The 12,550-nt window shown below is 43.8% G+C and overlaps 1 protein-coding gene across 1 annotated transcript in view; it reads left to right on the top strand.

Moving 5' to 3' along the window:
- The window catches only part of LOC120018924 (homeobox protein cut-like 1), a 54,520-nt gene that overhangs the window by 28,014 nt on the left and 13,956 nt on the right, over positions 1-12,550 (top strand). The window contains exons 11-12 of the mRNA XM_038962138.1: positions 7,006-7,404; positions 7,664-7,852. Coding sequence (XP_038818066.1) covers positions 7,006-7,404; positions 7,664-7,852 — 588 coding nt within the window. The remainder of the gene's footprint in view (positions 1-7,005; positions 7,405-7,663; positions 7,853-12,550) is intronic.

The following is a 12,550-nucleotide window of genomic DNA, read 5'->3' as shown; positions in this document are numbered from 1 at the left end:
AAGATGTTGGAATGACGAGATTCACGCATCATGTATGCTATGCACTTTATTTGGCTAGTACAGTGCCTTGCAAAAGTATTCATCCTCCTTGGCGTTTTTCCTATTTTGTTGCATTACAACCTGTAATTTAAATTGATTTTTATTTGGATTTCATGTAATGGACATACACAAAATAGTCCAAATTGGTGAAGCGAAATGAAAAAAAGAACTTGTTTCAACAAAAAAAGTGGTGCGTACATATGTATTCACCCCCTTTGCTATGAAGCCCCTAAATAAGATCTGGTGCAACCAATTACCTCCAGAAGTCACATAATTAGTTAGATTGCACACAGGTGGACTTTATTTAAGTGTCACATGATCTCTGTATATATACATCTGTTCTGAACGGCCCCAGAGTCTGCAACACCACCAAGCAAGCGGCACCATGAAGACCAAGGAGCTCTCCTAACAGGTCAGGGACAAAGTTGTGGAGAATTACAGATCAGGGTTGGGTTATAAAAATATTATCAGTAACTTTGAACATCCCACGGAGCACCATTAAATCCATTATTAAAAAATGTAAAGAATATGGCACCACAACAAACCTGCAAAGAGAGGGCCGCCCACCAAAGCTCACAGACCAGGCAAGGAGGGCATTAATCAGAGAGGCAACAAAGAGACCAAAGATAACCCTGAAGGAGCTGCAAAGCTCCACAGTGGAGATTGTATTATCTGTCCATAGGACCACTTTAAGCCGTACACTCCACAGAGTTGGGCTTTACGGAAGAGTGGCCAGAAAAAAGCCATTGCTTTAAAAAAAAATAAAGAAGAAGAAGCAAACACGTTTGGTGTTCACCAAAAGGCATGTGAGAGACTCCCCAAACATATGGAAGAAGGTATTCTGGACTTTCTTGCCATCAAGGAAAATGCTATGTCTAGTTCAAACCCAACACATCTCATCACCCCGAGAACACCATCCCCTGGTGGTGGCAGCATCATGCTGTGGGGATGTTTTTCATCGGCAGGGACTGGGAAACTGGTCAGAATTGAAGGTATGATGGATGGCGCTAAATACAGGGAAATTCTTGAGGGAAACCTGTTTCAGTCTTCCAGAGATTTGAGACTGGGGCAGAGGTTCACCTTCCAGTAGGACAATGACCCTAAGCATACTGCTAAAGCAGCACTCGGGTGGTTTAACCTCTCTAGGCTAGATGGGACGCTACCGTCCCATCTGACCAACATCCGGTGAAATGGCAGAGTGCCAAATTCAAATTAAATTACTATAAATATTAAACTTTCATGAAATCACACATGCAATACACCAAATTAAAGCTACACTTGTTGTTAATCCAGCCAACGCGTCAGATTTAAAAAAGGCTTTAGGGCGAAAGCAAACCATGCTATTATCTGAGGATAGTACCCCATCAAACAAACACAGACAATCATATTTCAAACCCGCCTGGCGCGACACGAAACTCAGAAATGAAGATATAATTCATGCCTTACCTTTGACGAGCTTCTTCTGTTGGCACTCCAATATGTCCCATAAACATCACAAATGGTCCTTTTGTTCGATTAATTCCGTCGTTATATATCCAAAATGTCAGTTTATTTGGCACGTTTGATCCAGAAAAACACTGGTTCCAACTCGCGCAACATAACTACAAAATATCTCATAAATTACCTGTAATCTTTGTCCAAACATTTCAAACAACTTTCCTAATACAACTTTAGGTATTTTTTAACGTAAATAATCGATACAATTTAAGACGGGATAAACTGTGTTCAATACCGGAGGAAAACAAAGTGAAGCGTGCTTTCAGGTCACGCGCCTCTAACAAACAGCACACTTCACTTGACCCTCGTTCTGAACAGGGCTACTTCTTAATTTCTCAAAGGAAAAACATCAACCAATTTCTAAAGACTGTTGACATCTAGCGGAAGCGATAGGAACTGCAAGCAAGTGCCTTAGAATTCTAGATTCCCATTGAAAAGAGAGTGGCCTCAAAAAAAATTATCCTGGATGGTTTGTCCTTGGGGTTTCACCTGCCAAATAAGTTCTGTTATTCTCACAGACATCATTCAAACAGTTTTAGAAACGTCAGTGTTTTCTATCCAAATCTACTAATAATATGCATATCCTAGCTTCTGGGCCTGAGTAGCAGGCAGTTTACTTTGGGCCCGCTTTTCATCCGGACGTGAAAATACTGCCCCCTATGCCAAAGAAGTTAAGGGGAAACATTTAAATGTCTTGGAATGGCCTTGTCAAGGCCCAGACTTCAATCCAATTGAGAATCTGTGGTATGACTTAAATATGGCTGTACACCAGCGGAACCCATCCAACTTGGAGCTGGAGCAGTTTTGCCTTGAAGAATGAATAACAATCCCAGTAGCTAGATGTGCTAAGCTTATAGAGACATACCCCAAGAGACTTGCAGCTGTAATTGCTGTAATAGGTGGCTCTACAAAGTATTGACTTTGGGGGGTGAAAAGTGGTAGGCATGTTGTGTAAATCAAATGATACATGCTGTGATGCTGCATGGAGATCACAAGCTCTTCATCTAGGCAGCAGTGTCGCGATGGAGGGAATACCCTATACGGAGACTACCTAACATGGAACCCAAACCGGCTGCGCGCATGCTCCATCATGCATACATTTATTTTGTCCCCCCACACCAAACGCGATCACGACACACAGGTTAAAATTTCAAAACAAACTCTGAAACAATTGTATTAATTTGGGGACAGGTCGAAAAGCATTAAACATTTATGGCAATTTAGCTAGCTTGTTGTTGCTAGCTAATTTGTCCTGGGATATAAACATTGAGTTGTTATTTTACCTGAAATGCACAAGGTCCTCTACTCCGCCAATTAATCCACACATAAAACGGTCAACTGAATCGTTTCTAGTCATCTCTGTTCCTTCCAGGCTTTTTCTTCTCTTGACTTTATATTGCGATTGGCAACTTTAAAATAATTATGTGCATTACCGCCACTGACCTCGTTCGTCTTTCAGTCACCCACGTGGGTATAACCCATGAGGAGATGGCACGTGGTTACCTACTTCTGTAAACCAATGAGGAGATGACTTTCAGCGCGATCTGCGTCAGAAATAGAACTGATTTCTATTTTAGCCCTTGGCAACGCCGACGCTCGTTGACGCGCACGAGCAGTGTGGGTGCAATAATTGAATAACATAGATTTCTAAATTTATTTTGCAACGCTAGCGTCGCGTGCGTGAGCGGTGTGGTCAGCCTGTAAGACTACCGCAGCAGAGTTATTGTAACGTGTGGGAATAAGCATATGCCAGACTTAGCCTACGCTTAACCATGTTCATGACCCGATTCATATAAATCATGTCAAAAAAATGTACTTTCATATTCACCCGTCCTACAGAATATGCTTTGGCAAGATTAAGTGATGAAATAAATATGCAAAAATATACAAAAAAATATATATTTTGAGTGGCAAAGACTCCATTGGTCATACATAATTCATAGATTCACCAAACCACTATTATTATGTTTCATTATTCCTGGTAGATACTACTGGTTATGATTCATTATTCCTGGTGGATACTACTGGTTATGAATCATTATTCCTGGTAGATACTACTGGTTATGATTCATTATTCCTGGTAGATACTACTGGCTATGATTCATTATTCCTGGTAGATACTACTGGTTATGATTCATTATTCCTGGTAGATACTACTGGTTATGATTCATTATTCCTGGTAGATACTACTGGTTATGATTCATTATTCCTGGTAGATACTACTGGTTCTGATTCATTATTCCTGGTAGATACTACTGGTTATGATTCATTATTCCTGGTAGATACTACTGGTTCTGAATCATTATTCCTGGTAGATACTACTGGTTATGAATCATTATTCCTGGTAGATACTACTGGTTATGATTCATTATTCCTGGTAGATACTACTGGTTCTGATTCATTATTCCTGGTAGATACTACTGGTTCTGAATCATTATTCCTGGTAGATACTACTGGTTATGATTCATTATTCCTGGTAGATACTACTGGTTATGAATCATTATTCCTGGTAGATACTACTGGTTATGATTCATTATTCCTGGTAGATACTACTGGTTCTGATTCATTATTCCTGGTAGATACTACTGGTTCTGATTCATTATTCCTGGTAGATACTACTGGTTCTGAATCATTATTCCTGGTAGATACTACCGGTTATGATTCATTATTCCTGGTAGATACTACCGGTTATGATTCATTATTCCTGGTAGATACTACTGGTTATGATTCATTATTCCTGGTAGATACTACTGGTTCTGATTCATTATTCCTGGTAGATACTACTGGTTATGAATCATTATTCCTGGTAGATACTACTGGTTCTGATTCATTATTCCTGGTAGATACTACTGGTTATGAATCATTATTCCTGGTAGATACTACTGGTTATGATTCATTATTCCTGGTAAATACTACTGGTTATGATTCATTATTCCTGGTAAATACTACTGGTTATGATTCATTATTCCTGGTAGATACTACTGGTTATGAATCATTATTCCTGGTAGATACTACTGGTTATGATTCATTATTCCTGGTAAATACTACTGGTTATGAATCATTATTCCTGGTAGATACTACTGGTTATGATTCATTATTCCTGGTAGATACTACTGGTTATGATTCATTATTCCTGGTAAATACTACTGGTTATGAATCATTATTCCTGGTAAATACTACTGGTTATGAATCATTATTCCTGGTAGATACTGCTGGTTATGAATCATTATTCCTGGTAGATACTACTGGTTATGAATCATTATTCCTGGTAGATACTACTGGTTATGAATCATTATTCCTGGTAGATACTACTGGTTATGATTCATTATTCCTGGTAGATACTACTGGTTATGAATCATTATTCCTGGTAGATACTACTGGTTATGATTCATTATTCCTGGTAGATACTACTGGTTCTGAATCATTATTCCTGGTAGATACTACTGGTTATGAATCATTATTCCTGGTAGATACTACTGGTTATGACTGCAGACAGTGCCCAACTCAACTAAGGAGTAATAGAGAATAGAGACTTTTAACTTGGAAACATTGAATTGAACCTTTATTTAAATAGGCAAGTTAGTTAAGAACAAATTCTTATTTACAATGACGGCCTACCCCGGCCAAACCCGGTCGATGCTGGGCCAATTGTGCACCGCCCTATGGGACTCCCAATTACAGCCGGATGTGATACAGCCTGGAGTCAAACCAGGGACTGTAGTGACGCCTCTTGCACTGAGATGCAGTGCCTTAGACCACGGCGCCACTCGGGAGCCCATGCAGGATACCTCTTTCCGGGTTTCCCTGACTTCTGTTTTTTTTTATTCTGTTATAATTGTTCACGTAGCACTCCTGATAGGAGTGCTCTAAAGGGTATTATGGTACGTCAGAATTGCAACAAGATTTGTTCAAGCCTAAGATTTGTTCAAGCCTAAAATGTTAGTCTATAACTGAACATGGCATTTGTATGTTCACAGGTGAAATTGTACGTTTCATGTTTCACGCATGGCTTTTCTTACGATCCTAACAATATGTACGTTCAACCTTTTGGCAGGTATCTCGCTCCATACACTGCTCTCTTACTTAGCCTGTTGATAGGTGGGGGGTTGCTACAGTACCATTATGTTACCCCTTCTCCCCCCCCTCCCCCTCTCCCTTTCCACCCCAGCCCTGTTGATAGCTGGGGGGTTGCTACCATTTTGTCACCCCTCCTCCTCTCTCCCCTCTCTCGCCCCTTCCCTCCCTCCCCAGCTCTGTTGTCAGACCTCTGTTTTGGAGATGGCAGCAGGGTCTCTTTCTCTAGGCACAAGGAGGACATAACCCACACTGACAGCTCTCTGTGACTGCTCCATTCCAGCCTTCTGCAAAACAGGACAGAGACAGGGAGGGGACAGAGGGGATTATGGGAGGGAGAAAGAGACCCTATGAATACATCCCTTTTTGTTTGCAGATCTGAAGGAACTGGATAAGGTCTTCCAATGAGTTTAGAGGAGATTCAGCCATACTGTTAATCCCTATTGAGTTCTCTCTCAGATCTGCCAACAGTGAGGGTGGTGAGGGGCTAGAGGTTTCCTTCTGACTGGGCTTGTTGACTGCAGTGTGCTCCCTCAGTGTTTATTAACCCTGGTCCTGAGGTTTCCTTCTGACTGGGCTTGTTGACTGCAGTGTGCTCCCTCAGTGTTTATTAATCATGGTCCTGAGGTGTCCTTCTGACTGGGCTTGTTGACTGCAGTGTGCTCCCTCAGTGTTTATTAACCCTGGTCCTGAGGTTTCCTTCTGACTGGGCTTGTTGACTGCAGTGTGTTCCCTCAGTGTTTATTAACCCTGGTCCTGAGGTTTCCTTCTGACTGGGCTTGTTGACTGCAGTGTGCTCCCTCAGTGTTTATTAACCCTGGTCCTGAGGTGTCCTTCTGACTGGGCTTGTTGACTGCAGTGTGCTCCCTCAGTGTTTATTAACCCTGGTCCTGAGGTTTCCTTCTGACTGGGCTTGTTGACTGCAGTGTGCTCCCTCAGTGTTTATTAACCCTGGTCCTGAGGTGTCCTTCTGACTGGGCTTGTTGACTGCAGTGTGCTCCCTCAGTGTTTATTAACCCTGGTCCTGAGGTGTCCTTCTGACTGGGCTTGTTGACTGCAGTGTGCTCCCTCAGTGTTTATTAACCCTGGTCCTAGCACTACACCTCATCCCACTATTCAGCTCATCATCATGTCATTAAAAAGTGCTAGAGCAAAAACACAGTTCCCAAGGACCAGGATTAAGAAACACTTAATTAAAGGGATACTTTGGCAACTTCCCCAGAGTCAGATAAACTCATGCATACCATTTTTGTCTCTGTGTCCAGTATGAGGTAATTTCGCGAACCAATGTTAACGAGTTTTAGCGTAATGACTGAAAGTCTATGGGTATCTACTGGCATGCATACTGTACTGACCTACTGTCTGCTCCTGCCTTGCGTTTTCTCTCTCCCTCAGCAGAGGGCACTCCCTGCCAGACCTCAGCCAGCTGCAGCCCTGCCCCAGCAGAGGGCACTCCCAGCCAGACCTCAGCCAGCTACAGCCCTGCCCCAGCAGAGGGCACTCCCAGCCAGACCTCAGCCAGCTGCAGCCCTCCTCCAGAGTCTCCACTGAGCTCTGCTGAGGAGTCACTCAATGGTTTAGGGGGGGACCGGGACCCTCTGGCCCCTCAGGCCCCATCTCTGGAGCCCCCATCTGGTGAGCCCTCAGGGGGAGAGTCCCAGCCCGGTACGCCCCTGCCCCTCCCCGGCCCCATCACAGGCCTCAGCATCCAGGAGACGATAGCCATGTCTCCAGAGCTGGACACATACGTCCTCACCAAAAAGGTCAAGGAGGTGCTGACTGATAACAACCTTGGTGAGACTCAGACTTTTACGATACCTTCAGTCTCTATCTGTTTTCTCCCTCCTCTTCTCTCTTCCCTTCTTTATTCTCCCTCTCCTCACCTATTTCCTGTTTTTACATTTTTAAAAATATATTTTCCTCTTTGTCGTCCACTTATAGTTTCACCCCATCTCACTTTAGATTCATCTCCAGATACAAGCTCTCCCAATTCACGGTAGTCTATCCAGTCCTCCAGCCTGACCCCCCCTCTCTCTACTCTCTCTCCCCCCAGGGCAGCGTCTGTTTGGGGAGAGTATCCTGGGTCTGACCCAGGGCTCGGTGTCTGACCTGCTGGCTCGGCCTAAGCCCTGGCACAAGCTCAGTCTGAAGGGACGTGAGCCATTTGTTCGTATGCAGTTCTGGCTGCAGGACCCACACAAAGTGGAGAAACTAATGGACATGAAACGCCTGGAGAAGAAAGGTAACGGTCTCTCTCTCTCTGCATTCTGTCTCTCTCACACACAGACCAAACACACCCCGGTGTGCTGTTAGGACCGATTATGGACACGGAAAATAATTAGCTTTATTGGATGTGACATCAGGTGGCCCTCCACGGGCCTGCTTACAGTCATCATCATCTTCATCAATTATTAACAGCAGCAGTCAGCGATTTACTATCATTTTTCGTCCCCTTTTTTAAAAATGTAACCTTTATTTAACTAGACAAGTCCGTTAAGAACAAATTCTAATTTACAATGACGGCCTACCCCGGCCAAACCCGGACGACGCTGAGCCAATTGTGCGTCGCCCTATGGGACTCCCAATCACGGCCGGTTGTGATACAGCCTGGAATTGAACCAGGGTGTCTGTAGTGACGCCTTTAGCACTGAGATGCAGTGCCTTAGACTGCTGTGCCACTCGGAGCCCCTTACTGCACTGATCCATTCATCCACTGCTTCCTGGTTCCATTCATCCGCTGCTTCCTGGTTCCATTCATCCACTGCTTCCTGGTTCCATTCATCCACTGCTTCCTTGTTCCATTCATCCACTGCTTCCTGGTTCCATTCACCCGCTGCTTCCTGGTTCCATTCACCCGCTGCTTCCTGGTTCCATTCACCCGCTGCTTCCTGGTTCCATTCATCCGCTGCTTCCTGGTTCCATTCATCCGCTGCTTCCTGGTTCCATTCATCCGCTGCTTCCTGGTTCCATTCATCCGCTGCTTCCTGGTTCCATTCATCCGCTGCTTCCTGGTTCCATTCACCCGCTGCTTCCTGGTTCCATTCAACCGCTGCTTCCTGGTTCCATTCAACCGCTGCTTCCTGGTTCCATTCAACCGCTGCTTCCTGGTTCCATTCATCCGCTGCTTCCTGGTTCCATTCATCCGCTGCTTCCTGGTTCCATTCATCCGCTGGTTCCTGGTTCCATTCATCCGCTGGTTCCATTCATCCGCTGGTTCCATTCATCCGCTGCTTCCTGGTTCCAATCATCCGCTGCTTCCTGGTTCCAATCATCCGCTGCTTCCTGGTTCCAATCATCCGCTGCTTCCTGGTTCCAATCAAATCAAATATTATTTGTCACGTTATTTGTCAATGTTATTTGTCACATATTTGTGAAATGCTTACTTACAATCCCTTAACCAACAATGCAGTTCAATAAATAGAGTTAAGAAAATATTTACTAAATAAAGTAAAAATAAAAAGTAACCACAGTAGAATTACATACAGTGATGCAAACTAGTCACCTTTCTGCGAAATTCGCTGTTTTGAATCCAAAATAGTTGACCTACGTGAATTGTGTAGATTCGATGAGGGGGCTTTGGATCACTACTGGCTGTAAGCGCACGAGTGATGCGCGTTTGGAGCGATACTGTCTGTATCCAAGGCTCAGCCAGTCGTTCACATAACAGAATGCAGCGCACGACTGAAGAGAGAAGAGACAACCAACTTTGTTGTTACAGCAGCGCGTCCCCCTGAACGATAACGAAGCGGTAACGTTAGGTGAGAAGCCTGACCACGGGGGTGAGAAGGTGATGAAGCGTACTTCGTGAGCTGTAACCGAAAAACAACTGGAATTTTGAAAGTTTGAGGTGAGGGAAAAAGTGTATGTTGTTAGCATTTTTAAGTAACGTTATCTTGCTAGCTGGATCGACTTATCCGTTAGCTACAGTAGCCAGAGAAATGTTGAGCAACATTAGCCAACTTAGCTCATCAAATAATTGAGTTTGTTTGAAAATGAGCTGGCTAATAAAGTCAGACAATTCGCTAGCTAACGTTACAACATCAAATGAGCTAACGTTAGTAACCTAACCAATTCGCTATAGTATTAACTGGTATACGACTTTTTGCCGTTCCTCCAGTTATAACGCGTTAGTTGCTTACTGGACCCTAGCAATCGGTGTGGAATGTTAACGAACTAACTACTGTTTTCCCTCGACAGTATATGGTTAATTTTCAGAATGAGAGAATTAGGTGACACTTTCCCTCTTTCAATACAGTGGATAAAAAGGGGTATGCCAGGTGTATTCTCTGCCTGAAAGATATCAATTATGCCAACAAAGGGTATCATGCTCTGCTGGCACATTGTAGAACAGGTGTCGACAGGCAGAAAGTGTACAATGTAAAACAGTGCAGTGTAGCCCAAAGATATTGCTTTTGTTGTGTTGAACTTGACAGTAACACTTTTGTGTGAGTGAGGGGCGATTATTTAATTGTTTTACCCAGTGAACGTTATTTTTGCACCTTGTGCACTTGATCGATGTCTACTATAGTGGTCGCAAAAATAGAATGCCTGTTTGTTTCATTCTATTTCTACTTTAAGATGTTTTTTTCCCCCCAAGTGCAATATTTAGATGTGTGTGTGTGTGATCTCGAGTGTTCTATTATAAAGGCTGTCATGGTAACTGCAATATAGTGTATTGTTGTTCAGACTTGAATGTCATTTGCAGTAAAGTCTAGGCAACAAATAACATTGGATTGCTTTCTTACATTTTTTTTTTGTTACTGTGAGTTAGGTTCACATTAACCACTTTTTATTTTACACACAGAGACTTATCATATTCGTTGTTGTTTAATTAGTTAAAACCTGCATTTCCACCTAGTAGGGATTTATTGCATGTTATAGTGCAAAGAAAAAAGTGTCACCTTTTTGGGCCCTCAGCATCGAGGCTATATACAGGGGCCCGGTACTGAGTCAATGTGCAGGGGTACAGTTTAGTTGAGGTAATTTGTACATGTAGCTAGGGGTAAAGTGACTATGCATAGATGATTAACAGTACCAGTGTAAAAACAAATGGGGGGGGGGGGGGGGGTCAATGTAAATAGTTTGGTTGTCCATTTGATTAATTGGTCAGCAGTCTTATGGCTTGGGGGTAGAAGCTGTTTAGAAGCCTCTTGGACCTAGACTTGGCGCGCTGGTACCGCTTGCCGTGCGGTAGCAGAGAGAACAGTCTATGACTTGGGTGACTGGACTCTTTGACAAATGTTTTGGGGCCATCCACTGCTTCCATTCATCTGCTGCTTCCTGGTTCCATTCATCTACTGCTTCCTGGTTCCATTCATCTGCTGCTTCCTGGTTCCATTCATCTACTGCTTCCTGGTTCCATTCATCTACTGCTTCCTGCTTCCATTCATCTGCTGCTTCCTGGTTCCATTCATCTGCTGCTTCCTGGTTCCATTCATCTACTGCTTCCTGGTTCCATTCATCTACTGCATCCACTGCTTCCATTCATCTACTGCTTCCTGGTTCCATTTATCTACTGCTTCCTGGTTCCATTCATCCACTGCCTCCTGGTTCCATTCATCCACTACTTCCTGGTTTACACATTAGTCGTTCTCTTCCTAGTGAGACTTAAAGGTCTGTTTCTCTCTCGGCTGTACTGAAGATGGATGGCTAGAACGTCATGGACGTCAGCGGTTTGGTCTTTATTTAGTGTTAGGGATAAAATACACAAAGTGGCTGGTGTTTTCAGAAGGCAGTATGTGGCCAGCAGATCTGGCTTCCCCTAGCCTGGGTACCAGTCTGTTTCTGGTGTCTTTAATATAGCCTGGGTACCAGTCTGTTTCTGGTCTCTATAATATAGCCTGGGCACCAGTCTGTTTCTAGTCTCTTTAATATAGCCTGGTTACCAGTCTGTTTCTAGTCTCTTTAATATAGCCTGGGTACCAGTCTGTTTCTAGTCTCTTTAATATAGCCTGGGTACCAGTCTGTTTCTAGTCTCTTTAATATAGCCTGAGTACCAGTCTGTTTCTAGTCTCTTTAATATAGCCTCGGTACCAGTCTGTTTCTAGTCTCTTTAATATAGCTTGGGTACCAGTCTGTTTCTAGTCTCTCTAATATAGCCTCGGTACCAGTCTGTTTCTGGTCTCTTTAATATAGCATGGGTACCAGTCTGTTTCTGGTCTCTTTAATATAGCATGGGTACCAGTCTGTTTCTAGTCTCTTTAATATAGCCAGGGAACCAGTCTGTTTCTAGTCTCTAATATAGCTTGGGTACCAGTCTGTTTCTAGTCTCTTTAATATAGCCTCGGTACCAGTATGTTTCTGGTCTCTCTAATATAGCCTGGGTGCCAGTATGTTTCTGGTCTCTCTAATATAGCCTGGGTGCCAGTCTGTTTCTAGTCTCTTTAATATAGCCTGGGTACCAGTCTGTTTCTAGTCTCTTTAATATAGCCTGGGTACCAGTCTGTTTCTGGTCTCTTTAATATAGCCTGGGTACCAGTATGTTTCTGGTCTCTTTAATATAGCCTGGGTACCAGTCTGTTTCTGGTCTCTTTTAATATAGCCTGGGTGCCAGTCTGTTTCTAGTCTCTAGACAACTCCTTATGGAATTTTCATGTGAAACATGATTTGCTTGACAATTACAATGGAGCAGGCAAAAGTTCCAATGGATCTGTGACCAGGTTACTGCTACTGGGGCCAGGTTACTGCTACTGGGGCCAGGTTACTGCCACTGTGACCAGGCTACTGCCACTGGGGCCAGGTTACGGCTAGTGACCAGGCCTAGCTACCCCAACTGTCTCTGTGCAGGCGGTTAGTGACCACTGAGCATGCCCACAGCAGGCCTGGAGGGGAGAGGCTGAACCACATGTCGGAGGTCACTGAGTGCAGGCAGCAGGATGAAGTTGGCCCGAGTCGGTGATCAGAGGTCAGAATAGAGCTGTGGGAGTGGACCTGACCAATA

Source organism: Salvelinus namaycush, chromosome 23 (assembly GCF_016432855.1).
Source record: "Salvelinus namaycush isolate Seneca chromosome 23, SaNama_1.0, whole genome shotgun sequence".
NCBI classification, from domain to species: Eukaryota; Metazoa; Chordata; class Actinopteri; order Salmoniformes; family Salmonidae; genus Salvelinus; species Salvelinus namaycush.
This window is presented reverse-complemented; position numbering and strand designations above follow the sequence as displayed.